The sequence below is a fragment of the Aspergillus costaricaensis genome, assembly GCF_003184835.1.
Source record: "Aspergillus costaricaensis CBS 115574 unplaced genomic scaffold BO79scaffold_13, whole genome shotgun sequence".
NCBI classification, from domain to species: domain Eukaryota; kingdom Fungi; phylum Ascomycota; class Eurotiomycetes; order Eurotiales; family Aspergillaceae; genus Aspergillus; species Aspergillus costaricensis.
Window position 1 is genome coordinate 252,212 of NW_020291813.1, and position 24,943 is coordinate 277,154.

The window sequence follows — 24,943 nt, forward strand, 5'->3', positions numbered from 1 at the left end:
TCCGAGCTTCTACATATTCCGACTACCCCGTCTCTGTTTTATATCCGAATACTATAGACTTGAAGTGGCTTTTATCTGCAATCGAATACGATATGATTCTTGTATTTACATTCCAGCTATCCTATTCTTCCGTAAGCATCTTCGTGCACGTGAGAAGACACCCTTGTCGAGCATCTGTAGCCTGGAAGCGCATGGCTCCGTCGTAAACATAGTCGAAGATGAGACTATAGCTTTTCCGCTTTTCCTACTTGACCCCGCCCACCCCGGGAAGCGCGGTGTAAGGTGGCGCGGTCCTTAACAGTCCAAAAACCATGGTGCAGGCTGAGCGGTATGATATCCTGGGCCGGGCTCGAGGTACGAGGCCGCACATATCGTGAATTATTCCACGGACCCAGTATTGCATCTCTATGTTGAATGATAACTGCTCAAGCATGTGAAGCAGTCTCAACATCCACTAGGTAGTCCCTGCAGCAACAGTGACATGAGACTAGCAGAGCCCCGTCGCGCGATCTTTCTCGCAGCTAGCGAAGCTAGCCAGTCCTTAAGTATCGGAACGCACTATCAAAGAACATTTCAGCAGCCAGAGAAGGCACCAAAACCCCTCAAGGCCCAGCCTCAGAGGACATACTTGACCCCGTCAAATCAGGTTGGCCGTGACTAGACTTCACCTCCATCATCCCATCGTAGCCAGCAGCAGACAAGATAGCCCAACGAATGGGACTAATCCCCAGGTAGTTCCCAGGAGTCCGGAGGACCTTCGAACTGCATGTCAGAATCTCGCCCAGAGCACCGGGACCTTCGTCTCGGCCAACAGGCTGGATGATAGGACGGAGCTCCTGTATCTTCTTCTGTGTCTGGAGCAGACGTTCCTCTGTTACCCCTGAGGCGAGTTGACTCGTCCTCGCCGCCATGATATTATCCACTTTCGAGACGATGATCTGGTGCGGGATGGCGTAGTGGCGGAACAATTCGAGGATGCCTTCGTCGGAGTGCTTGATGCCGTGTTGGCCGTCGATTAGGATGAAGGTGCGGCGGAGTCTATGGAGATAGATGATTTGTTAGCGTGTCTCGATACCATAATATAGCATAGGATAAGAAGTGCAATACTCACTGCTTCCTATTCTTCAAGTACTTCATAATTTCATTCCCCCATTCCGATCGACTTCCCTTTCCGTATCCCGGCATATCAAGCAACACGACCTTGGACTCGCCGCCCTTTGTCCCTCCGATACCGAATGCGTTCATCGTCTGCGTGCGCCCTGGCTTAGATGACGTCCAGCATATCTCCTGCCCCATGAGGGCATTCAACAATGAGCTTTTCCCGACATTCGACCGCCCTAGAAATGCTACTTCGGGAGTGGTCGAGGAGAGCGGCGTCGTGCGGAACTTGCTCAGGGTCCAGAGCTTGATTGGGGAGTGGCGCGAGGGAGCGAAGAATTTGTCTGCGTAGGCGAGTTGGTTTTCATCCGGAGCTTGCGTGTCCCAGTAGTAGTTTACTGCTGTGGCGGGGATGTCTTTGAATTGTAGTTTGTTGTTGGGCTGCGACCGCGGTTGCGGTTGCGATTGCGGATTCGGAGGTTTGCTTGTCGAATAGTTGCGAACATTGGGGAGGACTTGCGCGCAGGAATGGCAGAAGGGCCTCAGGGAGAGGATTCGGTTTTTCATGATGTGCTGAGGGGCCGAAATAGACGGAAGAGGTACTGTGATTGACTTGTAGTAGTTGGATGGATTTCTTCAAATCTAAGAGCTTCTCCAGAAATTGTCCCCGGATAAGAAAGTCTTCCGAGCTGCGGTTCGAAGCTCGGGGAACCTTTGCCGAGTCTCCGCTCCAGGCCGATAAGGCAGTCCGAGAGACAGCTTCATCTATCGCTCATCATCGGTCATTATTCCACCCCTTACACGGTCACTGCTTTTACGTGCTGCTCTTTCCCACCAACTGGCTTGATCGCCTATCCTTACTTCATACTTAGGGATCATTCTTTGGTCTTCTAATTCCCCCCAAGAAAACATCCATCCACCGAGCTAGAATCCACCGTGCCCCGCGGACACTGCACCAAGATGATCAACGCCGTCCTCGTCTTCAACAACAACGGACAACCCCGTTTAACCAAGTTCTACACACAGATCGTGAGTCTACACTCAATCGCATCTTTCCAACCAACCCACCCCTCACCCACCAAGCATCCCATACTAACAATGCCCAACCAACCAGGACACCCAAACCAAACAATCCCTAATCGCGCAAATCTACAACCTCGTCTCCCAACGCCCCGCCAGCGCCTGCAACTTCCTCCCCCTCCCACCACTTCTCTCCCGCGGCGCAAGCTCCGGCGCAGAAAACGGCCCCTCCGACGCCCCCACACAAATCACCTACCGGAACTATGCCACCTTGTCGTTCATCATGATCTCCACGTCGACTGAGTCGCCGCTCGCGCTTATCGATCTAATCCAGGTCTTCGTGGAGGCGTTGGATCGCATGTTTGAGAACGTGTGCGAGCTCGACCTCATCTTCGGGTATGAGACTATGCATGCGGTATTGAGCGAAATGATTGTTGGGGGTGTGGTGGTGGAGACGAACATTGATAAGATTGTCTCGGCGGTGAGGGATCAGGAGGGTAATTTGGGGAAGAAGAGGGCTATTCAGGCGGCTAGTTCGGGGATTGGGAGGACGGGGCTGCCTGGGTTGGGGGCTTGGAGGTGAGGTGAGCGTGAGTTGATGGGTTGGGGTATGTTACGATTAAGTTACGATATGGGTTGCTATTTTGTTTGGATCATGTTTAATTCATGGCTATTGGTGTGTTATATAGATGGATAGTGTCATGGATACCTGAGCATGAGTTTGGCGTTTCCAGTGGATGTATGTTGAGGATTAGAATTATAAATGTCCTTTGACCTAAATGACTATTTGAGAATGTCTCGAGAACAGTACGACTAATAAGTGTGTTGCATGCTATGGACCCACTAAAGTAATAGAGAATCCATTAAATGAATGAGTGCGCATATCAACTGAATGCTAGTAGACGACCATCATCAAAGTCTAGACTGCCATGTAAATACATGTAAGAGACATCCAACCTGATTGGCCCATTCTGCTACATCAACCCCGAGGGCTAACCCTAGATCACCTGACCGAACCACCACCCAGCCCCGGCAGACAAGATAATCCGCCCGCGGCCCACACAAGCAAACGGCGCTAATGGATTTCTTCTCAGAGCGCGAAATTAATTGAACTTCTTCTTTTCTTCTTCTTCTTGACTGTCAATCCTGCACCCAACGCCGCCGCGGATCCCGTCGACAAAATGGTAAGCACATAGAATCGTCCATTTCACGCCTCTTCTATTCAATTAGAATTGAGCCTATCGACTATACGCTGCGAAACATGTCGTGAGACGAGAATTGCTTCCGTCTCGCTTCATCTCGCAACATGTCGAGAAGCGACACAAATTTCCGTTGACTCGCTTCTTCTTCCTCTTGTTCACAATCCGTAAAACGATTGCGAAAGATGAGGAGGAGGGTTGTGATCAGCGATGATTTTTGGCTGGAGGTTTTACACAAACTGCTCCCTCAGGGAAATCTTGGAAACTTGATCTTTCTCTCTGGGACAGTTTGTGTATCCTCCCTAGAGTTCAAGGAAGATGCAGCAAGATGGTGGAACAAGATTGCTGATCTTCTTTTCTCAATGATAGCCTGCCCAGAAGTCCGGAAAGAAGACTGCTCCCCTCCCTTACCCCCAGGGTAAGGCTGGCGCTAAGAAGGCTCCCAAGGTAGGCACTAACCACTCCAAACCCTAACTAACTATGAAGAGTACTAATATGGTATGAATAGAACCCTCTCATCGAGAAGCGCCCCCGCAACTTCGGCATTGGCCAGGACATCCAGCCCAAGCGCAACCTCGGCCGTTTCGTCAAGTGGCCCGAGTATGTCCGTCTTCAGCGCCAGAAGAAGATCTTGAACCTCCGTCTCAAGGTCCCTCCTTCCATTGCTCAGTTCCAGAGCACCCTGGACCGCAACACCGCTGCCCAGACCTTCAAGTTCCTCAACAAGTACCGTCCCGAGACCAAGGTCGAGAAGAAGGAGCGTCTTCACGCCGAGGCCACCGCCGTCGCTGAGGGCAAGAAGAAGGAGGATGTCTCCAAGAAGCCCTACAACGTCAAGTACGGTCTTAACCACGTTGTCGGCCTCGTCGAGAACAAGAAGGCTTCCCTTGTCCTGATTGCTCACGACGTTGACCCCATTGAGCTGGTTGTCTTCCTGCCCGCTCTTTGCCGCAAGATGGGTGTCCCTTACGCTATTGTTAAGGGTAAGGCTCGTCTTGGAACTGTTGTTCACAAGAAGGTATGTCAATCCCATTCTCCTACATACTCTATTTTTTATATTAGTAGCAGACAACTAATAAATGGTATAGACCTCCGCTGTCCTCGCTCTCACCGAGGTCCGCTCCGAGGACAAGGCCGAGTTCGCCAAGCTCCTCTCCGCCGTCAAGGAGGGCTACTCCGACAAGTACGAGGAGTCCCGCCGTCACTGGGGTGGTGGTATCATGGGCGCCAAGGCTGTTGCCCGCCAGGAGAAGAAGCGCAAGGCCGTTGAGGGTGCTATCCGTGTCTAAAAAGCTAGCTAGCCTAACCAGCGAGCTACTAACAACACCGACGGGATAAAAAAAAAATCTTATACCATCAACGAAACTTCTAATGACCCTTCTTCTTCATCCTATCCTATTTTCCTATACTCTTCATGTACACGTTGCAGATACCCATGAATGCTATTTCAGACATCATCAACAACCACAGCTTCGGTTTTGTTATCTTTTTTTGTGTGTGTGAAAACTTTGTAGCAAGTTGTCTTGGGAGTTTGAGCATTCATGTGACGTCTGCAATATGTACATCTTAGTTGTAGATCGAAGTAAGTCGTAAAGTCTTTAGATCGATAGCTTGTGTTCATTCAGGTGGACTCAAGCAGAAAAAGCCATGAAAATTTTATCTGGACTGATCTAGCCCTTTAATCCGGCCCCACAAAATTAACTGCCGATGCAGTGCAAGCCAACCATACCGATAGAGCAAACAAGTCATGACCCGTACAATACAGCATCACATTAAAACATGGTACAGAAAGGTTTGGTTGTCTATACATCAATCAAGTCATGTAATCACTCAAGCAAAAACAAGGTATGGCAATGGTATGGTATGATGGTATGGAGCAAAACACAAACAAAAAAAACACAAAATCAAATCAATGCACCCAGATGCCCCCCTTGAACCCATTTGTTTCCCAGTCCAGGCAAGAGAATGTCCGCGCACACCCCAATGTAATAAACCGCAAAAGCAATCCGAACTAGAGTGTATAGATGGTGGTAGTGGAAGAAGGATATTGACCGAAAGACCCGCCCAATGAGAAGATAAAAAGAGACAATGAAGCTAACTCAGCGAAATGAGAATGAAGAACACTTCCGGGGAATTGGTAGGTGTAAAAGGAGGTGGAGAGTAGTCGTGTCATTCATTCATTCATCAGCGTTGAGAGGGTGGTCGTGTAAGCCCTTGCCTTGCCTGTTGCACTTCTAAGTCAGCAAATGTTTCGCCAGGAACAGATCAGGGAACCAGGTTATCGTTGATCCATACCTTCATTTGTTCGATTCTTGCCTTGAGTTGGCTGGTTACTTCCGCAGCTCTCTTCCAGCTCTCCGCTGGCTCGGCACTCCTGGCGGGTTGTTCTTCGCCAGAAGCACTGCCCGAGCCCAGTCCTGATGACCGAGTCGGACTTCCCAAGCCAGAGTAGCCGGTACCCAAGCTAGGACTGAGCTTGCGCCGACCAAGCCCTGCCTCTCTAGCGCTGAGTCCCGAGGATTCCAGGCCATTGTTCTCCTTCTCCTCGCTCGGGCTAGCCGAAGCATAGGAGCGCGGCCGTGAGCTCTCGAATCGCGAGCCCATGAGACCAGCCCGTGACATCGGTGCACGGCCATCTTCTTGGTATACGGAGCCTGATTCGGACATAGGCATACCGATATTCTCCGGTAGGGTGTTGGGAGGGCTAATGGCACTAGCACGAAGAGCTCTCGCGAGCTCACGCTTCAGGCGCTCAATTTCCCGCTGCTGCTTTTGGACAGTCTGCTCCGCTGACTCTGCATCGCTTCGTGCGCGAACCAGTTGGGTTTCCTTGGCCTTGATACTCAGGACATCCCTTGTGTGGTCTTCAATTAGCTGCGCGTTCTGGTCTTGAAGCTCCATCACTTGCGAGTTCAGCTTGGTCCTCTCAGACCTCAGGTCCTCAACCATACGCATGAACCGCTCCTTCTCCGCACGTAGCTCATCCAACTCAGCTCGTTCCAGGGCCGAGATTCCGCTGAATTGAGGAGCTGCAGGAGCGGGCGCAGGCTCGCTGGGAGCCGCTGGTTTCGCAATCGGTCGGCCTGCAAGTCCTCTTCCCAGACCAAATTTGGGAGGTGCCGGTGCAGGCGGCTGCTCCTCCGTGGGAGGAGAGACAACCCGCCGCTGCGGAGATGCAATTCCCCCGGGGCCACCGAGCCTCTTCTTGAGACCGCCAGGAGCCGGCAGACCACCAGGTTTGGCGGGCCCTCCAAGCTTAGAAGGAACGGACCTTGCGGGCTTGGGTGACGGAGCAGCTACGGGTTCCTCGACAGGAGGCGCGGCAGCAGCCGGCCTCTTGGCTCCCAGTGCAGGCTTCTTCGCCACGACCTTCTTTCCAGGGGCAGGTTTCGGCGGTGCCACGATCGGCTTAGGTCTATCCTTTGCCTTGACCTCCGCTGTTTCGAAGAATTCCTTGATTTTGGTCTTCCTGATGTCGTCGAGACCGTCCAGATAGGGGTTCATCGCCCGCTCGCCCATGATCTTCATCAAGGTACCGAGAACTTCAGCTCCTCCGGCACGGTTGACCTCAGTAGATTCAGTAAGGAGTTTCGTGCCTGCCTCAGCTATCGACTTGACTTCCGGTTTCGCCGGAACATCTCTGGTTGTACGTAGGCAACGGATCAAGAACTTGAGTGTTTCCTGTTTGACTTGAGGGTTCTTGTGCTTGAGGAATTCGAGAATCTCCTCCAGGCACTCTGACAAGCTAGTCGCGATGAATACTGCATCCAAGGCTTGACCCAGGGCATCCGCCACACTCTGCTTCTTTTCCTTCAAGCGCTCCAGCATGGGTGACATGATGGTAGGCCGATACTTGACGAATCCACTGCGAATTCCCTTGGCAAGAAGTTCGATACAGTTGGCGGCAACGGTTACAACGGCGATGTTTGCATCCTTCATGGATTTAGCCAACATACGAATAACGTCATCGAACGGTCCATCCTTGATCCGGGGAACGTTCAATACAGTGTGCAGAGCGTCCAAGGCCTCTTTCCTATCCTTCCACTTCGAAGAAGAAAGCTGCTCCTGGAAGTTACCTGGGATCTTGGAGAAGACATCAACGGGCTCGGCTAGGTCGAAAGCATCGACCTCTCCTTCATCTTCCTCTGCCGGGTATTCCTCGCCTCCTTCAAACTCATCGTCATCACCCTCTGGCGCAGCGCTGGCTGCGGCCATGGCATCTTGCTGTGCCCTCGTGAACCTCTCCTGCTTGGGCGCCGGCTCTTGCTTGACATTTTCAAACAGCTTCTCCAAATCCTGTTGCTGTACGGGCTTGAGTTCGTTCCAGAAAAGCGGTTTGATGGCTTCCTTCAGCCAGCGGTAGAGTTCCACAGTGAGGTTCTGCGCTTCCGCACGGACGTTCTTGTCGGCATGGCCGAAAACCTTTGGCAAGGCCTTCAACACAGGCTTGGGGTCAACAATCTTGCAACCGAAGTTGTGATAAATTGCTCTCAATCCTGCCAGCGCAGCGGCAATAACCTTGGGAACTTTGTGTGACAGAGCGGGAAGCATTTCTTCGATGACGGGGTCCGATTTATCCAGCTCAACACATAATAACAGGGCTTCGATCGCATTCGTTTTGGCAGCGGGTCGCGTGGATGGGAGACCCTTTTCACATATCGGGAATACGGTAGTTGCTCGGGTCCTTCATCTCACATATTAGCCATCAACCACCATAAATCAGTCAAACAGCATCAATATTCCGTGAAACATACCTTGTACAAGCCTGAACACCACCGAATTTCAAGAATGCGCAATAAGATCCAAGACCTTCTTGTTGAGCCGCAACATTGGAGTCTGCCACAGCCCCTTTCCACAAGCCGGGATCTTGTATGAATGGCGTGAAAACGGGATCCGACTCATCAGGCGATTTCTCGAATTGTTGTTTCGCATCCTCATATCCATTCTTGCGGGCTTTCCAGTTCTTATCCGAGAGCACAGACATGTCAGTATTCAGATATATAACAACAACCCCGCGAACCCAAAACATGGGGGAAACGGGAGCAAAGCAGCGACAAACTAACCTTGTGCGAGAACCGATCCGTCAATGGCAAGGAAGAGAAATCCTCCTCCTCGGCCATCTTGAATATCTAAAAATAAGTCTGTAAAATGGCAATCAGTTACAATCAAACTTGGATTTGGTTAATTCGCAAGCGTGCAGCAGTCCCATCACTGAAGTGGCTCATAACTTGAAACCCCAAATAGCAACGGACCCTTATCGCTAACAACTTGAATAAAGCACACACACAAACACGCACACACACCTTGGGGTTTATTCGTAGTAGCGTATATTCCGATCGCAGATCTCGTGCACGGGCGGCGGCGGCGGCGGAAAGTTGACTGACAGAAAGGTTGGTTCTGATTGAGAGGGGCTTTTGCTTCGGGTTAGGTTCGCCGGATGAATAAGGTAACTAGTTTTCGTGAAAGTATGGGGGGGAGGAGAGCGCGACGTCAGGGGAGGGGGGAGGAAAGAGAAAAAGGTTTAATGGAGGCGGAAGTGGGGGGAGAAATTGATGAAGTCAACAAGAAAGTTGAGAGAGGAGAGAGAAAAGGGAAGCTGGAAAGTAAACAACGGATCAAGAGTCGCTGGGGTGACTTTCGCGACCCAATGGAAAAGGCTTGGCTTGGCGGCGAACCAACTTTCGAGTACTGACTGCCCGTTCAGGTACAAATTTGGGTGGGGTTTATATAAATATTGGGAGGGTATGTGGTTGTAGATATATGGAAAAGATAGATTATATATTATGTATGTTTGAGTTTGGTGAATGTTGGTTCTTTCCATCTTGGGGTTTTGGTTGTTTCACTGTTCGTGGAGGTTCATGTCTCCTGTGATGTAGAAGTACTTGGGAGTACATCTCCCGGCATATATTTGTTGTGTGGATGTGAGGTCACTTTATGTCAATTTGACAGGCATGTTCCGGATAACAGTATTATATACATATTGTAAATACTTATAATTCTAATTAAAGTAAATAGTAGAATATCATTGAAAATATTGTATATTCGAGTCTATACTCAACCCCGCAAGTAAAATAACAGTCACGTGATAGTTCTCCAGAACAGTATCTGCATATCACCTGGATTATTCCTTTTATATCATAGAATTAAATGTTATGGTCTATTGTTTTATGTCTCTTAAATTGCCTGCATGTATGTTGCATGAGTCAGTAGTCTAGACGAATTGAGGTCGGATGTCGCTGTAAATCGTGCAGTGGGAACTACCAGATATCGTACTACCAATAACAGTGCTGTGTATTCCCCGGTAGATGATTGCAGTAGATGTATACTATGCACAAAAGGTTAGTAGTGCCTTGCTACAGGATTGCACATTTGATATATGCCCTCAGACCCTAGTGATATCCAGCCCAGCTACACATCTACACACAACCAACCAACCCCACAGCCAGTCCAACAAAAGCACAATATGCCATGAAAAAAGTAAATAGCTAGTAATATACAGACACACAATGTTTACATACAACATATTGGAACAGATAAGAGATAAAAGGAAACCAACCCCACAACAACAACAACCACCAAACCAACCCATCTATCTAACCTCTCATCTCTTACCCCCCCCTCTTCATCATCCAATCCTCAATCAAATCCACTCACTCAATCAAACACATCCTAAACCTCAACTCCCCCAGTCCTCTCAAGCACCAACCTCCTAATCCTCCCAACATGCTCCCCACCCTTCCCCTCACTCTCAGACACACCAGCCTCGGCCCTCCTCGCCTCTCTACGCTCCCACTTAGCAGCCCTCTTAGCCGCACGCTCAGCATCCCTCTCCTCACGAGTCAAAACAGCCGGTCTATCCTCAATAGCAGATCCAAACGGCGCAATGATTCTCTCCACAACGTGGCGCACGTTCCGGCTCTTCGGGTAACCGGACGAGAACTCAATGACGTCGCCCTCGCGCAGCGAGTTCCGCGGATCCGACACCAGGTAGTTCGTTATCTTGGGGTAGGGCTTCTGGATGTGTGCGTCCCAGATGGTGTGGCGGTGGCTGACGCGTACGGTGCGGTCCATGCGGCCGACGGAGACGACAGTGCCGGTCTTGGTCTTGTAGGGGTAGCTGCGGAGGGAGGGGGGGACGGCGGTGGTGGTAGTAGTAGTAGTAGTAGTAGTGGAAGAAGATAGGTCGGCTTCTTGTTGTTGTGGTTGTTGTTGCTGTTGCTCGTTGAGTCGGGGGACGGTGGTCGTGAGGGAGCGCAGGGTGGTCTGGTATAGAGAGGGCGCTGTTGTGGAGGAAGTGGTGGTGGTGGAGCGCATCATGGAGGAGCGCAGGGGCTGAAGAGCCCGGAGGAAATTGGCGGGACGCATTGTGGTGGTGTGTATGAAGGATCGAATGCTCCTTTGGTTGTAGAGATGGTGCTGGGGAGGAAGCACGGCCAGGTCAATCCGCTTGGACGGGAGTTTTTGTAGACGTTGCGGCGGTGCCGGGCACGGGGTACGACAGGAATTATCGGCCTTTGGAATCCTCCGAGAAAAAGTTGAGAGTCTATCCGCTCAGCGAGATAGCAATCAATTGGCGATTGACCCTGTTGAGCACGATGGGGCTTGCTGCGAGGCTTGCTGTCCAGGCCGGAGGAGCATCGCGGCCGCGGACGAGTTCGCCGAGAATTTCTGAAATCTCGGGCATGTTTGCATATTTTGCATCCCATTCTCCACGCATCCTCCGTAGGGTGTCTGCACAAATGCAAACCTCTAAGCATAACAAGTAAATGATGGTCATTAATGAATGCAATATTTGGTGTGTAACTATGTGTTTATATGTAACATGAAATGGACCGCCCACTATTTTATGCCACTGAAATCCTAATAACACCGACGCCCAACGCATATTGTAGAGTAGAGATGGACCAATGGCCGAGGGATCGCGATATGCTCCCATATACACAGAAAAAACCAAACGCTCCGATGTCTGTTGCCCAACCATACCCTGGAATCAAGGCCAGAACACAGTGTTCACTCTTGTAATATTCCATACGCGAAACCGAGATGTAAAACTGTAGGAAGAAGTCCTTCGCCACGCCTTGTGCTCATATACCAGTAAAATAGACGTCTTAAATCAATCATTCACGCATCGCCATATTCAATGGATCCTCGGCCGTAAACAATCATACAAAGCGGGGGCACCAAGCTCACTGTGCCACTTGCTCCTGGTCCGGGGTATCTACACCGTTAGAACGTTCTCCGTTCTCGGAGTTGTTGTCGCTGAAAGAAGCCTTCTTAGCATGGAACTTCTCCGCCGAATGCTCCGAGATGCGAGTCAGTTCGGTCACGAAGGACTGGCCCCAGAAAGCACTAGAAACATGGTCAGTGTCAAAGCTCCTCGTCATCTCAAGTATGATCGAACCTTGTATATTTATTGACATATTTGTCGAGCTTGGAGAAGTTGAGGGCCCTCTGCTCGTCGCTCATGGTTACCGCTTCCTGATAAGCACCCGCCAGCTCTTCGGTGTTCCAGGGGTTGATAATGATACTGCCGTTCAGGCTCTGAGCGGCACCCGCGAACTCGGAAAGCACCAAGACACCATGACGCTTCTTCTGTGTGGCGATGTACTCATAGGCAACGAGGTTCATTCCGTCGCGGGTCGACGAAACAATGCAGGCGTCGGAAACCGCGTACAGAGCAATTAGCTCGTCAAAGTTGACAGACTTGTGCAGGAAGTGGATAGGCATGAATTCAACGGTGCCTGATCATCCGTCAGCGATAGGGTCTCTTTCAAAGGCAACGCGAAACCTACCAAATTTGCCGTTAATCCGGCCCACCAACTCATTAACAACAGCTCTCAAGTTCTGGTATTCTTCCACATCTTGTCGACTAGGAACAGCAACCTGAACCAGGACAACCTTGCCAACCCACTCCGGATGATCGCTAAGGAACACCTCAAGGGCATGCAATTTTTGGGGGACACCCTTGATGTAATCCAAGCGGTCCACACCCACCATGAGTTTCACGCCCTGGAATTTTTGTTCCAGCATCGCAATGCGTTTCTGGACCTTCTCCTTCTTCAACCCCTCTTCAAACTTCTCCGGGTCGATGCCGATAGGGAAGGCACCGCAGGCAATGATCTTGCCCTGGAACTCAATCCCATTAGGTGTAGTTGTTAAGCCCCTAGGTATCCGTGATATTAGCACCTCCATTGCCTTTGAAGAGGATGTAGTCAATCCAGTACATACAAGAGTCGCGAGCAAGCACTCAAGAAGTGCCTAGTGTAGTCGTAGGTATGGAACCCGATCAGGTCGCAATGCAGAACACCGAGCAACAACTCGTTCCGCACTGGGAGAATTCTGTAGATCTCGCTGCTAGGGAAGGGCGTGTGGAGGAAGAAGCCAATCTTGACATTTTCCTTGCTATGGCCGATCTCCTCGCGCAGCATCTCGGGAAGGAGCATCAAGTGATAATCATGCACCCAGATCAAGTCGCCATCTTGAACTTCCTTCGCAACCGCTTTGGCGAAGAGGCGGTTGGCCTCCTTGTATGCCTCCCAGGCGGACTCGTCAAAGGTAATCTCACCGGGATGGTAATGGAAGAGGGGCCAGAGAATAGAGTCTGTAAGCAGTGGGCATCTGTCAGCAAGCAAGCGCCTTCAGCCGGGATCAATGAGGGAGCAACCATCACAGATCCTCAGTATAATAAGTAGGTTGATAATACTAACTAGAGAAGCCGTTGTAGTGACGATCTGCCAGCTCGTCATCAATGAACACTGGCACAGCGTTATACTCCTGCTTCAGACGTTGCTTCACGACGGGAATCTCCTCCTCCGGGACCTCCAAACCGGGCCAGCCGTACCATTGGAAGGTCGTGGACTTGGACAGGCCACTCAATCCGCTGACCAGGCCACCGGAGGACATGGAGAAGTCATAGCGACCATCATCCGATCGCTTGATGGTGATTGGGAGCCGATTGGAGACGAGGAGCAACCGAGCCTCACTCTGGAAGTTGGGGTTCTCAAGGGAAGGCATGCTGTCGGAATTGGCGGGGCACCGACGCAGATAGTCAGATGTAAGTATGTACAAATGTACTAGTTAGACCGAGTAAGCGACCAATGAGGGTCTGAATTGAGGACAAAGGGCGAGACTGGCTTATCAAAGAAGACGCCAGGGACGAGGAATAAGAGTAGACGGAGGCGGGGCTCTGAGGTCGTAAGCTGCAGAGACGGTAGTTATCGGATTATAATTATTGGGCCTTGTTGGTCTTCAGTGAAGAACCAGGAAGAAGGAAAAAGCCGGGTGGTAGTCAGTCTAGGACCACTGTTCACCAATTGAATGAAGCCGAGTGAACCCAGGCACCGAGCAAGAGAGCTAAGGGGATGACAAAGAGGGATTGAGTGAAGGTTAAGTTTAAGATTTAAGAAAAAAGAAGAGGAGGAAAAGGAAGGTCACGGATGGCGACCTGGAATGCCTTGAAGCCAAGAAACTGGTGCTTGGTGCTTCCTGATGCTGGGAAGCAGCTTTAAGGCGGCGGGGAAGAATTGAGGGAGTGACCTCACTTTAGAGACCGGCGCGCGGACCAAGTGACCCAGGTTTGGGCCGAAGAAGAACCAAGAGCAGTAGTGCCGGGAGTCCACCTAGAGCTCCTCACTAGCAAGTTCATCGACAGGGAAAAAGCAGTGAGAAGGAAGACGGAGTGGGCCAGCGAGCAAGCAAGAGTCAGTTTTGTTATTCCGGAATGTTGCAAGTGTAGGTTAGAAAAAATGATTATCGATCACAGCAACACACTCTGACAGGTTGCTTGTGACTCCCTTCTTTTTATTTTTGTCTCCTTTTAAATATTTTTTTGAGGGACTCTCCTTTACAGCCTATCGCTTTCACAGGAAAGAGATGACGAGAAGTGGGGGGAAGAAAAAAAAAGAGGTGTGGTGGAAAGATGAGTTAGGGGAAAGAATATTGGGGGGGAAGGGAACAAGGGGACAAGAGTAGTAGTTCCGACGAAAGTGGGCGATGAAGTCAGAGATGACCAGCGGTCGCAATGGATGCGGGAATCTGGCCAGCCACTCACACTCGTCCTTGGCTTTGGATGATGCCAACACTTCCAGTTTCCCCTCAACAAGGGAAATCTATTATGAGTTACTTACTGAGGTACTACTTCCTCGTTTCAGGTCCTACCCAGATCAAATGGCCTGATGACGGTTCAACATTGTAATGTCACCCCAGCAGTAATAAAGGCTACTATCTTTAACCCTGATCAGTAGTATAGAATCCAACCTGACTACTCCATCTACAAAGTAACATGCTGGGTGGCGGCGTGGGGAGAAAAGCAAGTCATCTGCATACTTTTGATGAATGTTGATCCCCGCAAAGGTACGAACAAACACGAGCATTGCAGGATTTCACTCACTTACTCACTCACTCTATCTCCCTTCTTGTTAACCTTTCTTCCCTTCTTGCTGCCCGAGAGGCGCTTTCGATCGGGTGGTAAAATCAAATACCCCGCTGTTATGGACGGGTCTGGACTCTCTATACTACTTTGATCCCAACATTAATGGATTCATTGACTCTGTATATCTTGATGCTTCTGAAACTCACTACGTCTTATGATAACAGCCACATTCCTTAGTGTAGACAAAAGGTCTGACAAAATACTGTCTGGTGGTGAGATAACTGCTATGCACTTCAGTTGATCAATTTTTACCTAATGGCATTCCATGGCACACTCGGCGCATAGACTTACAAGCAAAAATCGTATGTTTGACTTAATTCGCGAGGGAACTTCTTTGTCAGATAAGATCAGTGCGCAGGATGCAAGTCAGTAAGTAGTCTTGGTAGCTCAAGTTCTGATGTGGGGACATAACCAGGAAACACATTTCCCACCCATTATCTCTCTCTACCTGGTACTCGGATCTCGCTGCTCCCCAAGGTTAACTGGACGATAACTAGAGTCTCGATAAGTCATAATGAAGTCGGTCTCAACCAATCACTACTATTTACAGAGGCTCCATTCCGTTCCTCCATGGGAACTATATGGCATCATAACTAGCCTATTTATGTTTGTTTGTTGCTTCTGTCTTGGTTAATCTGAGACAAGCTGTTCTCGATACTCTTGCTACATTCGGTGTCATTCTTGTTGTGTGGTAAGACTGATGCGATGGAATCAGACCGCCAGTTGACAAGGTTATTAACGCCGAAGGAAGGGGGAGCGAATTTGTTAAAAGCTTCGATAGTATAATGATGTGACGATCTATGTTCTTCTCGTTGATGGGCACAATATATCTATACTGTGTAGTATTAGAGGCATGTAAGGGATGATGGTTGTGAATGACAGGAATAACATCATATGTTTATGATTAGGTGAATATGCACGCATTGCATGGCGGTCACAGGCATCTTCTTACATCGAGAGCGGCTACCATCGGATCCCTAATAACATTTGCCATATAATCCCGAAACAAAGATCTACTAATATATCTACTATGATAATAACTTAACAACCCAGCCCTTCTCGTAATATCTCAAAGCGCAGATCGTCCAGTTTCCAGAACCCATCGCCCATCAGCATCTCGGCTTACCCGGCCTTCGTCCTCTAATTTCTTCAGAACAAGCAACACTCCATTAGAAGCAGGCAGGTGAAGGCTTTCCGGCACATCTTTGTAAATCACCTTGACTAGTTCCAGTGGGGTCCAGGACCGTTTACGCTCCGGAGATGTTTCCCCATCTGCGACATCGAGGTGATTATATCGGAGAACGCGAACCACTTCATCCTCTCGCTGTTGGCGGTGCTTGATGTACTCTGTGATCTTTGCTGTCGCATTCTCGATAACAGCTCCGTGGCCAGGATAGCCGCGACCCGAAACCCGGTTCTGCATTCGCTTTAGGCTAGAGATATAGGACGAGAGGTCCTCAAAGACACTCGTGCCATGGCCCAAGACATCTGACAAGCGCAGTTAGCCATGAGGCAGGAAGTAGAAATTGCCATGATACTCACGATCGCCCGTAAAGACAGAATCTTCTTCCTCAAGGACAAACATCATATGGTCAACCGTATGACCCGGGGTATGGTATGCTCGTAGTGTTGCACCTTCAACACTGAAGATCTGACCGTCTTCAATGCTCTCCTGGCCGAGGTCTGGATCATTCTTGTAGATGATAGCGTCTGGACATAATGCTAAGAGGTCAGGAACGCCTTTAACATGGTCTGGATGCCAATGCGTGAGGAGTGCCTGATGCACAGTTGCATTCTCTTCTGCCAAAAGAGTCTTGAGCCGGGCTGCCCAGGAGGGTTCACCCTGACCGGTGTCAATAAGGATGCGTTGGCGACCTCGCCCGATTAGATACGTATTCGTGCCTGTTGGAAATTCGGTTAGGATGACACGCCTGTACCGCTAAAAGTGTGTGTGAGAGAACAAACCTTGCAGAGTGAACTATAAGAAAGGTATATTAGTTTCTATGTCCATCAAGACCGGCGTGTTATCTCAACATTGACTCACCTTGCCGGGATTGCCCCCCAATATCCGTACGACCGAGGCGCTGAGCCTCTCCACCTCCGCCAGAGAGACTAGCTGGGTAGCCATGTCTCCAGCATATACCACACTTCAGTGCGATTGATCTGCGACTGCCAGTCACCAACTCGCATTAGCCATCTGCGCTACGTCGGATACTTTGGTTGGGTCCAGGAGCAAGCATTGACTCTAGAAATTGCGCAGGATATAGGCATACTTACAAGTATTTTCACCTACCACAGAGGCAACCGAGCAATCACTTGAAGTATGTACTATTGGCGGTCAATATCGTAGCCTTCTATATAGGATTTAGTACTCAGCAGGATGATCAGAGTAAGAATAGAAAATCATTAGAGACTCACGAGCAATTAGGCCAGTGGGTCAGCTGTACTCAGTCACGTGGGGTATCCAGAGAAGAAAGAGGCCGACAGTGATATTCTTTCAATCTTGGATGCAGCTGAGAGATTGTGAGCAGAGAGGAGCAGATACTATGAGTCTACTCTATCTGAACACTCCTTATCATGATGGATCGGCTATACTATCATAGTCACGTTTCCGAGGCGGGGTGAACAGCCGTGTAGGCCTCGGCTGAGAAGGGAACTTAGTTATGTCAGCACCAATGAAGTCAGGCCGATTTGCAGCAAGTCGCAAAATCGGGCAAATTGTAACATATTTATGTCCGAATACGCCATTGGAGGTGTAGTGACCGTTCTGCTCACCGGGAGTGCTACAGCAAACTGATTACATCGTCTACGGGCAAGATCCATCTTGGAACAGAAGGAAATGTGGTATGCACGCAAGCCCTAACATACAGTGTATGATATAAAACAAAAACAAAGATATATCCATGTAGTCCACCGGAAAATCACAGGGGTACAAAAGAAAACAGGCCCAGAGCGGCAACAGAAACAAATCGTTAAATTTTTCGAAAGACGACGCCGGATATTCCCATCATAGAGGTACCATAGGCAGCCGCTTTCGCGTCCAATGCAGTTGTTTGGCATCAGAGCAGACTGCCATGGCGCGAGGGTAGGATAACCAAACCCCGCAAGCAGATCTTTCAGGTATCATATCTTTTCGCAACAAACAGAAAAACAGCGATCATAATATACAGACGGGCTTATGAGGCCCATGTCATGCATGTTGGCAATCGCCATTTCATTTAGTTATCAGCCTTGCGGGCCATGGTGTTGAGGGCGGAACCATCGCGGAACCACTCAATCTGGGACTCGTTGAAGGTGTGGCTGAGCTTGACGTCGAAGGAGGCACCGTCCTTGGGGTGGACACGCAGAGTGACGGGCTTGCCAACCTCGAGCTCAGTGCAGAGGAGGTCGACCTTGTCCTCGGGCTTGATCTTGTCGTAGTCGGCGGGGTCGGAGAAGGTAAGAGGAAGCATACCCTGCTTCTTCAGGTTGGTCTCGTGCTAAAGGAAGATGTTAGTTCGCGTTCAGATTTTTGTGATAGTAAAGAATGGATAGCACTTACGATACGAGCGAAGGAGCGGGTGATGATGGCAAGACCACCAAGGTGGCGGGGCTCCAGAGCGGCGTGCTCACGGGAAGAACCCTCACCGTAGTTCCAGTCACCGATGACAACCCACTTGATGCCACGGGCCTTGTAGTCACGGGCAGTGGCGGGGACAGCATCGTACTCGCCGGTGAAGGCGTTCTTGACCTTGTTGGCCTCACCGTTCTCGGCGTTGATGGCACCGATCAGCATGTTGTTGGAGATGTTGTCAAGGTGACCACGGTACTTCAACCACGGGCCAGCCATGGAGATGTGATCGGTGGTAGTCTTGCCCTGGCACTTGATCAGGATAGGGATGTCAGTGGCATCCTTGCCATCCCACTTCTCGAAACCAGCAAGGATCTGGAGACGGTCACTGGAAGGAGAGACAGCGACGTTGACGCCGTCGCGGTTGGTGGGAGGAGCCTGGTAGGTGTCACGGCCGGGGTCGTAGCCCTGAGCAGGGAGACCCTCACCGGTGGGAGGCTTGAGCAAGAACTCCTTGCCGTCCTTGTCCTTCAGCTTGTCGGTGAGAGGGTTGAACTTGAGGGTACCGGCAACGGTCATGGCGACGACAAGGTCGGGAGAGGCGACGAAAGCGTGGGTGGCGGGGTTGGCATCGTTACGACCGGTGAAGTTACGGTTGTAGGAGGAGATGATAGAGTTGGGCTCACCCTTCTTGACGTCCTTACGATCCCACTGTCCAATGCAAGGACCGCAGGCGTTGGCAAGGATGACACCACCGTACTCCTCGAGGGTTTTGAGCTGACCATCGCGCTCAATGGTAGCGCGGATCTGCTCGGAACCGGGGGTGACGGTGAAGAGAGACTTGGACTTGAGACCGTGGTCAAGGGCGTCCTGAGCAATGGAGGCGGCACGGGACATGTCCTCGTAGGAGGAGTTGGTGCAAGAGCCGATAAGACCGACCTTCAGCTCCTCGGGCCACTTGTTGGCATCAACGGCCTCCTTGAACTTGGAGATGGGGGTGGCCAAGTCAGGAGTGAAGGGACCGTTAACGTGGGGCTCGAGCTCAGACAGGTTGATCTCGATCAGCTGGTCGTACTCAGCACCCTCATCCTCGCGGAGCTCCTTGGCGTACTCGCGGGAGAAGTTACCAATGTGCTGACGCTTGGTGGCCTTCAGGTAGTCGTACATGCGGTCGTTGAAGGGGAACATGGAGGTGGTGGCACCAATCTCAGCACCCATGTTACAGATGGTGGCCATACCAGTGCAGGACAGGGAGTTGACACCAGGTCCGTGGTACTCGATGATAGCGCCAGTACCACCCTTGACGGTGAGGAGACCAGCAACCTTGAGGATGATATCTAAATTTTACTGTTAACGCTCGTCCGATTGTGCAAGACACATTAGAAATCAACTTACCCTTAGGAGTAGTCCAGCCAGACATCTGGCCGGTGAGCTTAACACCGATGACCTTAGGGGCCTTCAGCTCCCAAGGGAGACCGGCCATAACGTCGACGGCATCAGCACCACCAACACCAATGGCAGCAGTGGCGAGACCACCAGCGTTAGGGGTGTGAGAGTCGGTACCGATCATCAGACCACCGGGGAAAGCGTAGTTCTCCAGAACGATCTGGTGGATGATACCGGAACCGGGCTTCCAGAAACCGATGTTGTACTTGGCAGTAGCGGAGGCAAGGAAGTCGTAGACTTCCTTGTTGATGTCGTTGGCACGAGCAAGATCCTTGTCGCCACCGACCTGGGCCTCAATCAAGTGGTCACAGTGGACGGTAGTGGGAGTAGCGACGGAGGGCATGCCAGCGGACATGAACTGGAGGATAGCCATCTGGGCAGTGGCATCCTGGCAAGCGACACGGTCGGGGCGAAGCTTGAGGTAGGAGCTGCCACGCTCAATCTCCTGTCCGTGGGGGTCGTCAAGGTGAGAGTACAGAACCTTCTCGGCGTATGTGAGAGGACGGCTCAGACGACGACGAACGATGTCGAGGTTCTCGGACATCTTCCTATAGAAGTGGTAGTCATGTTAGCTTACAGCTCATTGGCCTGAGAAGACGCGATTGAGAGATTGCGCCCGATTATCCGAAGAATCAAGAGTGCTATCATACTTGTAGTTGATGTAGTTACCCTACACAGGCATTGTTAGCGGATCATATTCCCAAATCTGGCGCCCGCGCTACCCGAAGCCAGCCGAGACGTAATGGAAAGTTTCACTCACCTTCTCCAGGTTGGTCATCTCGACCTTCTTGTCGAGGGGAGAGTCGGTGACGGTGGCCATACCCCGAGCCCCGAGCATCTGCACATTTGATTAGTATTTCTATTCATCGAACCATCGCACTTCCGCTGTAATTTGGTGATGCGAGCTTGAACTGGATTGCGGGTAAACGCTTACAAGGCGGGACTTAGGGGCCTAGAGAGCAGATCTGATTAGTATCCATTGAGCTACACAGACGCCCAGCTAGATGCATTTCATTCCTGGACAGAATGCCATGACTTCTTCGCCAGACGGGGGACAACGTGTCTGGAATGGACTTACCAGCGCACCCATGCGCGCAAGCCTTGTGGTAATCATGGTGGAAGCTCTCTATGAGGTGGGCAGGGCCGCAACACAGGAGAGCCAATCCAAACAACAGCAAAAGCTAGCTTCGACGAGAGGAAGCAGCAAAAGATGGGGTGGAGTGGGAAAAGAAGAGGAAAGGAAAGGGATAAAGGAAGAAAGGGAAAATGGAGTAGATAAAAAGGAAGCTTGAGTGGGAAAGAATTCTTGTTTCCACCACCGAGAGCGATTTACTGAACCGGAGAAGAGGACCCGTAACCGCTCCTGACAGTACCGACCTTTACGCAAGCGTTGCATGCGACCGGAGAGAAGGAAGGTGGCTGGACCATCCGTGGGACCCCTTTCTTACCGTATGGATACGGATACACCTGTAATTTCCATTTGGCCTGCAGACCTCGCTCCCTCCTTTCTGACCACTCCGTAAATGAAAAAAACTAAGAAGGACCCATAATGGCTTTAGCCGGTCAACGTAAGGTTGCCTTTGGATTCGAAAAGGCCTCACTGTCAGTGGTTTTGCTCCTTTCAGCTGACCCTCAAAAAGCACAGTTTGATCTACTGGGTATTATTATCTCCCCCATGCATTCTCCCCCATGGACTGCCACGAACTAGTGTCTTACCTAGGTAAAACCTAACTTCACTACTGCTGTGTTCATACCTTGTAATTCCGACCAGCCTGTGCGGCGGCGTGCACAGGGCATGTGAGGCACATAGTCCAATCATGTGCCCTGTATTACATCCATTCATCCTGGGGGAACATCATCGACGTCACTCACTTCTACTACATCCTAGCTTAAAAGCTTCATCAAGACTTGCAAACACAGGTCAAAAAAATTATTTGGAAAATTTACATCAATGAGAATGAGATAATATGACGGATTCTACGCGCCCAACCTCGTAAGTAATGCCAGACCGCTTGAATGAGTTGGGTTGCTTAGGAGACATGGTGGCAGTTAGCGTATTATTTCACCTGGATCGCAACTGGACGAGATGCTTTCCGGAGCAACGTGCCGGAACATGGCAACGTCATAAATTACGAGACACCGGGGAAATGGCCGTACGGAAGCGACCAAAAGCGCTGACAGAGCCGAGTCAGAGCCGAGGCCTACCGATGGGAATCCCGCGGCCCGCCGCCAAGACCCAGCTGATTTTGACCAATAATGAGCAACATGTTTCAGGAAATTCTTCTTTCGCACACAAAGGCGGAATTTTGGTGATAAGCGACCCGCTCTTGCACCGCCTAAAGTCTTAGTTTCATTCCGTATATCGGTGGAAAAACACTTTGCGACAGCTCACTAGCAAATCCATCAGGCAGTTCTTTTTTTGGGCCGCAGTCTATCAAAATGGGAGCTGTTAGGAAAATTAAGACGAAGCGCAGGACCAGGTATGTAGGCTAATTTCTGAATGATCACTATTATGAGGGTCCAAATTGGAAGGGCTGCGTAAAGCTGAATACACTGCTAATGATCTGATAAAATCAATAGAGATTATGATCAGGTCCGGGCTGATATCGCGTCCGCGAGACACCTTGAACTATACAAAGCTACGAAAGACGAAGAGGACCTTCCTGGCCTAGGAAAGCATTATTGCGTCGAGTGCTCCAAATGGTTTGAGAGCGAGCATAATATGGCCGCCCATACGAAGGGCAAGAACCACAAGAGAAGGTGTGTGGCCAACATATCTACGATGTCGCGGCCTCGGTCGCAAATACTTTTTGGACACATAAATGCTGACCTATGCGCCTGTTATTAGACTCCGCATCTTGCGCGAAGAGGCACACACACAGAAGGCTGCTGAGGCTGCCGTCGGCTTGGGTACAGACAATGGTGTGAGGTCGCAAGAGACCACCGAGATGGTCATTATGGAGGATTAGATTCTCGCCATGGAGTGAAATTGCCTATCGCAGTGCTCTCTCGACTGTCACTGCGATGCAGGATAGCCCCAAGAGCATCGGCAAGAGCTCTGCTGGCAACATATCTACTCTCAATGGGCTTGAAAAAATTTTTCGCGCATCTACGCCGTTTTGACGTCGTTGTTTCACGGACGATATTACTGGCTGCATGTCGACGAAAGAATCACCCAATCAGCGATGGGCCAAAATCGCTGGATAACACGTGAAACCACATGCGCCGAAAACCGCCAGTGGGGGTGGAAAGTTCCCGGATACGCCGGTTTCGTTCTGCGGTAAAACCATTAAAACTGCCGTTTCTCGGAGCCCCCATCTAGCTTGGCCCCACTTTATCAGACACGGCTCCTTTAGGACGAATTTAATTTACGAGCTGCAATAATACACAGCACTTCAATATTGAGATGCGCGTATCCTTGCGGAGAACTCCGTACGTAGTTTGTAGATGCTTGGGCATTGTTGCATTGTACGTTTATGGATTTTGTAAATACTTCATCAGCCACTCGTATGTCGCCCACTTGGAATGGATCGTTAGCAATGCGTTACACTATTTCAAACCCGGGTTGACATACCTGAACAGCATTGACTATGAAGGCTCTCACACTACAAACTCCTAGGCCGCGATAGAAGGCTTTGAGTCCTTCATTGAGATACGCTTCTTTGGCAATCTGGATGGAGCTTGCGGTGCATGGCTTAGCTGAAGGCTGCATCAAGGGGCGATGTTCAGGGGACAATTCAATCGTTCTCGCCTGCAGTCTTGTCTTGATCACATCTAGAGGGAAGACAGAGGCCCAGGTAACAATCCCAGCAATGCCACCGCATAATAAGACTTTCGTAGCAGCCATGGTCGCATCATCGTCATTAGAGGCCGTAAGCCGCTTGCAGTATTCATAAGACCAAAAGCTGCAAAGAAGGATGTATGTCAATATTCTGTGAAGAGCCTCAATGAAATCGCGGGGGAAGATCCGGGGAAAGGATTCACATACTAAAACCCATAGCCAATTGCATCTCTCGCACAAGTGACCCCTCCTCCGAAATAAAGGCCCGTCCAGCCGCGTGTTCGGACAATGTCTTTCGCAACCGTCCATGACGACACCCCGGGGCGTGAGTCAAGCTGGGCCCTACATTTGATGAACTCCGTCGGAGATGACACAGTCCAGCTGGCCACCCCACCTGCAGCACCGGCAAGCCAGACCTTGCCCAAGGAGACACCTTGTGGGTTTGTAGGGTCAATGATTGAACTATCCAGGAATTTCAGTGATCGGTTATAAGCCACAAAGAGTAGTGCATTGAGGGCCCCATATCCGAGGATTGGGGCAGCGGCGCCTGATGAAACGGTTAATACTAGACGCGTAATTTACATCATCGGAATATTTGCAAACCTCGAACCAGGGAAGTAGCGCTATCAAAGCGATTCAATTGCTGGGGTGTGGTTGATGCGGCGATATCTGGAGTGCGTCCTGCCTGCAACCGCACTTTGATGACATCGAGGGGATTGCCGATGATGATTCCAATGGCACCGCTAAGGTAGCCAGCCCAGAAATCGGAAGACATGGGCCGAGGGGCCAGTGCTGAATGAACGATTCAGCAGCAAATGGTGATAATGAGCATTGTGACTATGGTAGGAACAACCTGCTTATTATCATTCGACGGGCTGAGGTTCCATTGACTAAACGGTCCCACCTCAAGAAGGCGAACCGGACGCTATACTGAAAGGGCTATAGTAGAAACTTTCCATCCATCCGGCCTCCTACTCTTGCTTGCAGGTCCAATAGCATTGTGCTTTTTTGATGCTGAGCAAACTGCATTTTCAGGTGCTTTAGACAGAATACAGTACTATCTTGAGATGAGTGCTACTAGTACGGAAAAAGAAATGTGTGTGTCATGCAGTAGGGCTGCAGAGGTTCATGCCAAGACTATATATATTATGCAGATCATGCAGCAGCATGTATTGTAAATGCTATCTGGGCAAAACTCCAGAAGTGGCCGAACATCCCTGGCAGTAGTACTAGTATGTCCTCTATATAATCAATCGTTTTTAGTCGAGCTAGGTTTATGTAGAGAATGCTTGAAGGTTCCATTTCCTTGGATGCATCATTCAAGTGCCGCTTCGCTAACCGGACGTTGTGTTTAAGGCCATGGCACGTACACATGCTGTTGAATAAGCCGAAATCCGGATATAGTGTGATCTAAGAAT

General features: G+C 50.3%; 9 protein-coding genes across 9 annotated transcripts; 2 read left to right on the plus strand and 7 right to left on the minus strand.

Annotated features, from left to right (window-relative positions):
- Positions 1–109: 109 nt before the first annotated feature.
- Positions 110–1,717, minus strand: BO79DRAFT_263959 (translation initiation/elongation factor MRX8). Its single transcript, XM_025686732.1, has 2 exons — positions 1,112–1,717; positions 110–1,038 (listed from the first exon to the last, which is right to left on the minus strand). Exons 1-2 carry the CDS (start codon positions 1,663–1,665, stop codon positions 603–605), a joined length of 990 nt encoding a protein of 329 aa, XP_025540323.1. The 5' UTR covers positions 1,666–1,717; the 3' UTR covers positions 110–602.
- Positions 1,718–1,897: 180 nt separating this feature from the next.
- On the plus strand, positions 1,898–4,979 carry BO79DRAFT_237222 (60S ribosomal protein eL8). The gene is made up of 6 exons (XM_025684669.1): positions 1,898–2,127; positions 2,213–2,599; positions 3,213–3,302; positions 3,687–3,764; positions 3,826–4,335; positions 4,406–4,979. Exons 1-6 carry the CDS (start codon positions 2,059–2,061, stop codon positions 4,604–4,606), a joined length of 1,335 nt encoding a protein of 444 aa, XP_025540324.1. The 5' UTR covers positions 1,898–2,058; the 3' UTR covers positions 4,607–4,979.
- A 437-nt stretch (positions 4,980–5,416) lies between these two features.
- BO79DRAFT_10885 (putative spindle pole body component) lies at positions 5,417–8,703 on the minus strand. Its single transcript, XM_025677908.1, has 5 exons — positions 8,621–8,703; positions 8,381–8,458; positions 8,072–8,280; positions 5,613–8,001; positions 5,417–5,540 (listed from the first exon to the last, which is right to left on the minus strand). Exons 2-5 carry the CDS (start codon positions 8,435–8,437, stop codon positions 5,502–5,504), a joined length of 2,694 nt encoding a protein of 897 aa, XP_025540325.1. The 5' UTR covers positions 8,438–8,458; positions 8,621–8,703; the 3' UTR covers positions 5,417–5,501.
- A 1,107-nt stretch (positions 8,704–9,810) lies between these two features.
- On the minus strand, positions 9,811–10,929 carry BO79DRAFT_208742 (uS17 family ribosomal protein). The gene has a single exon (XM_025682456.1). The coding sequence runs from the start codon at positions 10,680–10,682 to the stop codon at positions 9,987–9,989; it is 696 nt and encodes a 231-aa protein (XP_025540326.1). The 5' UTR covers positions 10,683–10,929; the 3' UTR covers positions 9,811–9,986.
- Positions 10,930–11,400: 471 nt separating this feature from the next.
- Positions 11,401–13,745, minus strand: BO79DRAFT_10908 (glycosyltransferase family 20 protein). Its single transcript, XM_025677910.1, has 5 exons — positions 13,025–13,745; positions 12,546–12,918; positions 12,110–12,480; positions 11,719–12,058; positions 11,401–11,666 (listed from the first exon to the last, which is right to left on the minus strand). The coding sequence occupies exons 1-5, from the start codon at positions 13,329–13,331 to the stop codon at positions 11,504–11,506; spliced, it is 1,554 nt and encodes a 517-aa protein (XP_025540327.1). The 5' UTR covers positions 13,332–13,745; the 3' UTR covers positions 11,401–11,503.
- Positions 13,746–15,685: 1,940 nt separating this feature from the next.
- On the minus strand, positions 15,686–17,339 carry BO79DRAFT_193587 (putative metallo-beta-lactamase domain protein). The gene is made up of 6 exons (XM_025680987.1): positions 17,167–17,339; positions 17,026–17,102; positions 16,793–16,917; positions 16,714–16,726; positions 16,291–16,650; positions 15,686–16,236 (listed from the first exon to the last, which is right to left on the minus strand). Exons 3-6 carry the CDS (start codon positions 16,874–16,876, stop codon positions 15,818–15,820), a joined length of 876 nt encoding a protein of 291 aa, XP_025540328.1. The 5' UTR covers positions 16,877–16,917; positions 17,026–17,102; positions 17,167–17,339; the 3' UTR covers positions 15,686–15,817.
- A 231-nt stretch (positions 17,340–17,570) lies between these two features.
- Positions 17,571–21,053, minus strand: acoA (aconitate hydratase ACO1). Its single transcript, XM_025677911.1, has 5 exons — positions 20,505–21,053; positions 20,395–20,414; positions 19,694–20,292; positions 18,290–19,635; positions 17,571–18,227 (listed from the first exon to the last, which is right to left on the minus strand). Exons 1-5 carry the CDS (start codon positions 20,580–20,582, stop codon positions 17,967–17,969), a joined length of 2,304 nt encoding a protein of 767 aa, XP_025540329.1. The 5' UTR covers positions 20,583–21,053; the 3' UTR covers positions 17,571–17,966.
- A 240-nt stretch (positions 21,054–21,293) lies between these two features.
- Positions 21,294–22,713, plus strand: BO79DRAFT_227705 (putative C2H2 finger domain protein; the record flags this gene model as incomplete). Its single annotated transcript, XM_025683898.1, has 5 exons — positions 21,294–21,346; positions 21,831–22,053; positions 22,093–22,192; positions 22,327–22,504; positions 22,593–22,713. The coding sequence occupies 5 exons, from the start codon at positions 21,294–21,296 to the stop codon at positions 22,711–22,713; spliced, it is 675 nt and encodes a 224-aa protein (XP_025540330.1).
- A 505-nt stretch (positions 22,714–23,218) lies between these two features.
- Positions 23,219–24,354, minus strand: BO79DRAFT_193594 (putative mitochondrial carrier protein; the record flags this gene model as incomplete). The annotated part of the gene is made up of 4 exons (XM_025680988.1): positions 24,129–24,354; positions 23,733–24,072; positions 23,319–23,649; positions 23,219–23,263 (listed from the first exon to the last, which is right to left on the minus strand). The coding sequence occupies exons 1-4, from the start codon at positions 24,298–24,300 to the stop codon at positions 23,219–23,221; spliced, it is 888 nt and encodes a 295-aa protein (XP_025540331.1). The 5' UTR covers positions 24,301–24,354.
- Between the last annotated feature and the right edge of the window lie 589 nt (positions 24,355–24,943).

Excerpts from the sequence above, each read along its gene's own strand:
- acoA (XM_025677911.1), bottom strand. The coding sequence starts at position 20,582 with ATGCTCGGGGCTCGGGGTATGGCCACCGTCACCGACTCTCCCCTCGAC. Across the intron at positions 20,293-20,394 it reads GGTAACTACATCAACTACAA|GAAGATGTCCGAGAACCTCG; the intron begins GTATGATAGCAC and ends CCACTTCTATAG. Across the intron at positions 19,636-19,693 it reads TGGCTGGACTACTCCTAAGG|ATATCATCCTCAAGGTTGCT; the intron begins GTAAGTTGATTT and ends AGTAAAATTTAG.
- BO79DRAFT_208742 (XM_025682456.1), bottom strand. The coding sequence starts at position 10,682 with ATGCGTCCCGCCAATTTCCTCCGGGCTCTTCAGCCCCTGCGCTCCTCC.
- BO79DRAFT_263959 (XM_025686732.1), bottom strand. The coding sequence starts at position 1,665 with ATGAAAAACCGAATCCTCTCCCTGAGGCCCTTCTGCCATTCCTGCGCG. Across the intron at positions 1,039-1,111 it reads TACTTGAAGAATAGGAAGCA|ACTCCGCCGCACCTTCATCC; the intron begins GTGAGTATTGCA and ends CTATCTCCATAG.
- BO79DRAFT_237222 (XM_025684669.1), top strand. The coding sequence starts at position 2,059 with ATGATCAACGCCGTCCTCGTCTTCAACAACAACGGACAACCCCGTTTA. Across the intron at positions 2,128-2,212 it reads CCAAGTTCTACACACAGATC|GACACCCAAACCAAACAATC; the intron begins GTGAGTCTACAC and ends CCAACCAACCAG. Across the intron at positions 3,765-3,825 it reads GCGCTAAGAAGGCTCCCAAG|AACCCTCTCATCGAGAAGCG; the intron begins GTAGGCACTAAC and ends TGGTATGAATAG.
- BO79DRAFT_10885 (XM_025677908.1), bottom strand. The coding sequence starts at position 8,437 with ATGGCCGAGGAGGAGGATTTCTCTTCCTTGCCATTGACGGATCGGTTC. Across the intron at positions 8,281-8,380 it reads CGGATCGGTTCTCGCACAAG|AACTGGAAAGCCCGCAAGAA; the intron begins GTTAGTTTGTCG and ends CTCTCGGATAAG. Across the intron at positions 8,002-8,071 it reads GGTGTTCAGGCTTGTACAAG|GACCCGAGCAACTACCGTAT; the intron begins GTATGTTTCACG and ends TGTGAGATGAAG.
- BO79DRAFT_10908 (XM_025677910.1), bottom strand. The coding sequence starts at position 13,331 with ATGCCTTCCCTTGAGAACCCCAACTTCCAGAGTGAGGCTCGGTTGCTC. Across the intron at positions 12,919-13,024 it reads TCACTACAACGGCTTCTCTA|ACTCTATTCTCTGGCCCCTC; the intron begins GTTAGTATTATC and ends CACTGCTTACAG. Across the intron at positions 11,667-11,718 it reads TATGTCAATAAATATACAAG|TGCTTTCTGGGGCCAGTCCT; the intron begins GTTCGATCATAC and ends CCATGTTTCTAG.
- BO79DRAFT_193587 (XM_025680987.1), bottom strand. The coding sequence starts at position 16,876 with ATGGCTACCCAGCTAGTCTCTCTGGCGGAGGTGGAGAGGCTCAGCGCC. Across the intron at positions 16,237-16,290 it reads TTCTGTCTTTACGGGCGATC|ATGTCTTGGGCCATGGCACG; the intron begins GTGAGTATCATG and ends TGCGCTTGTCAG.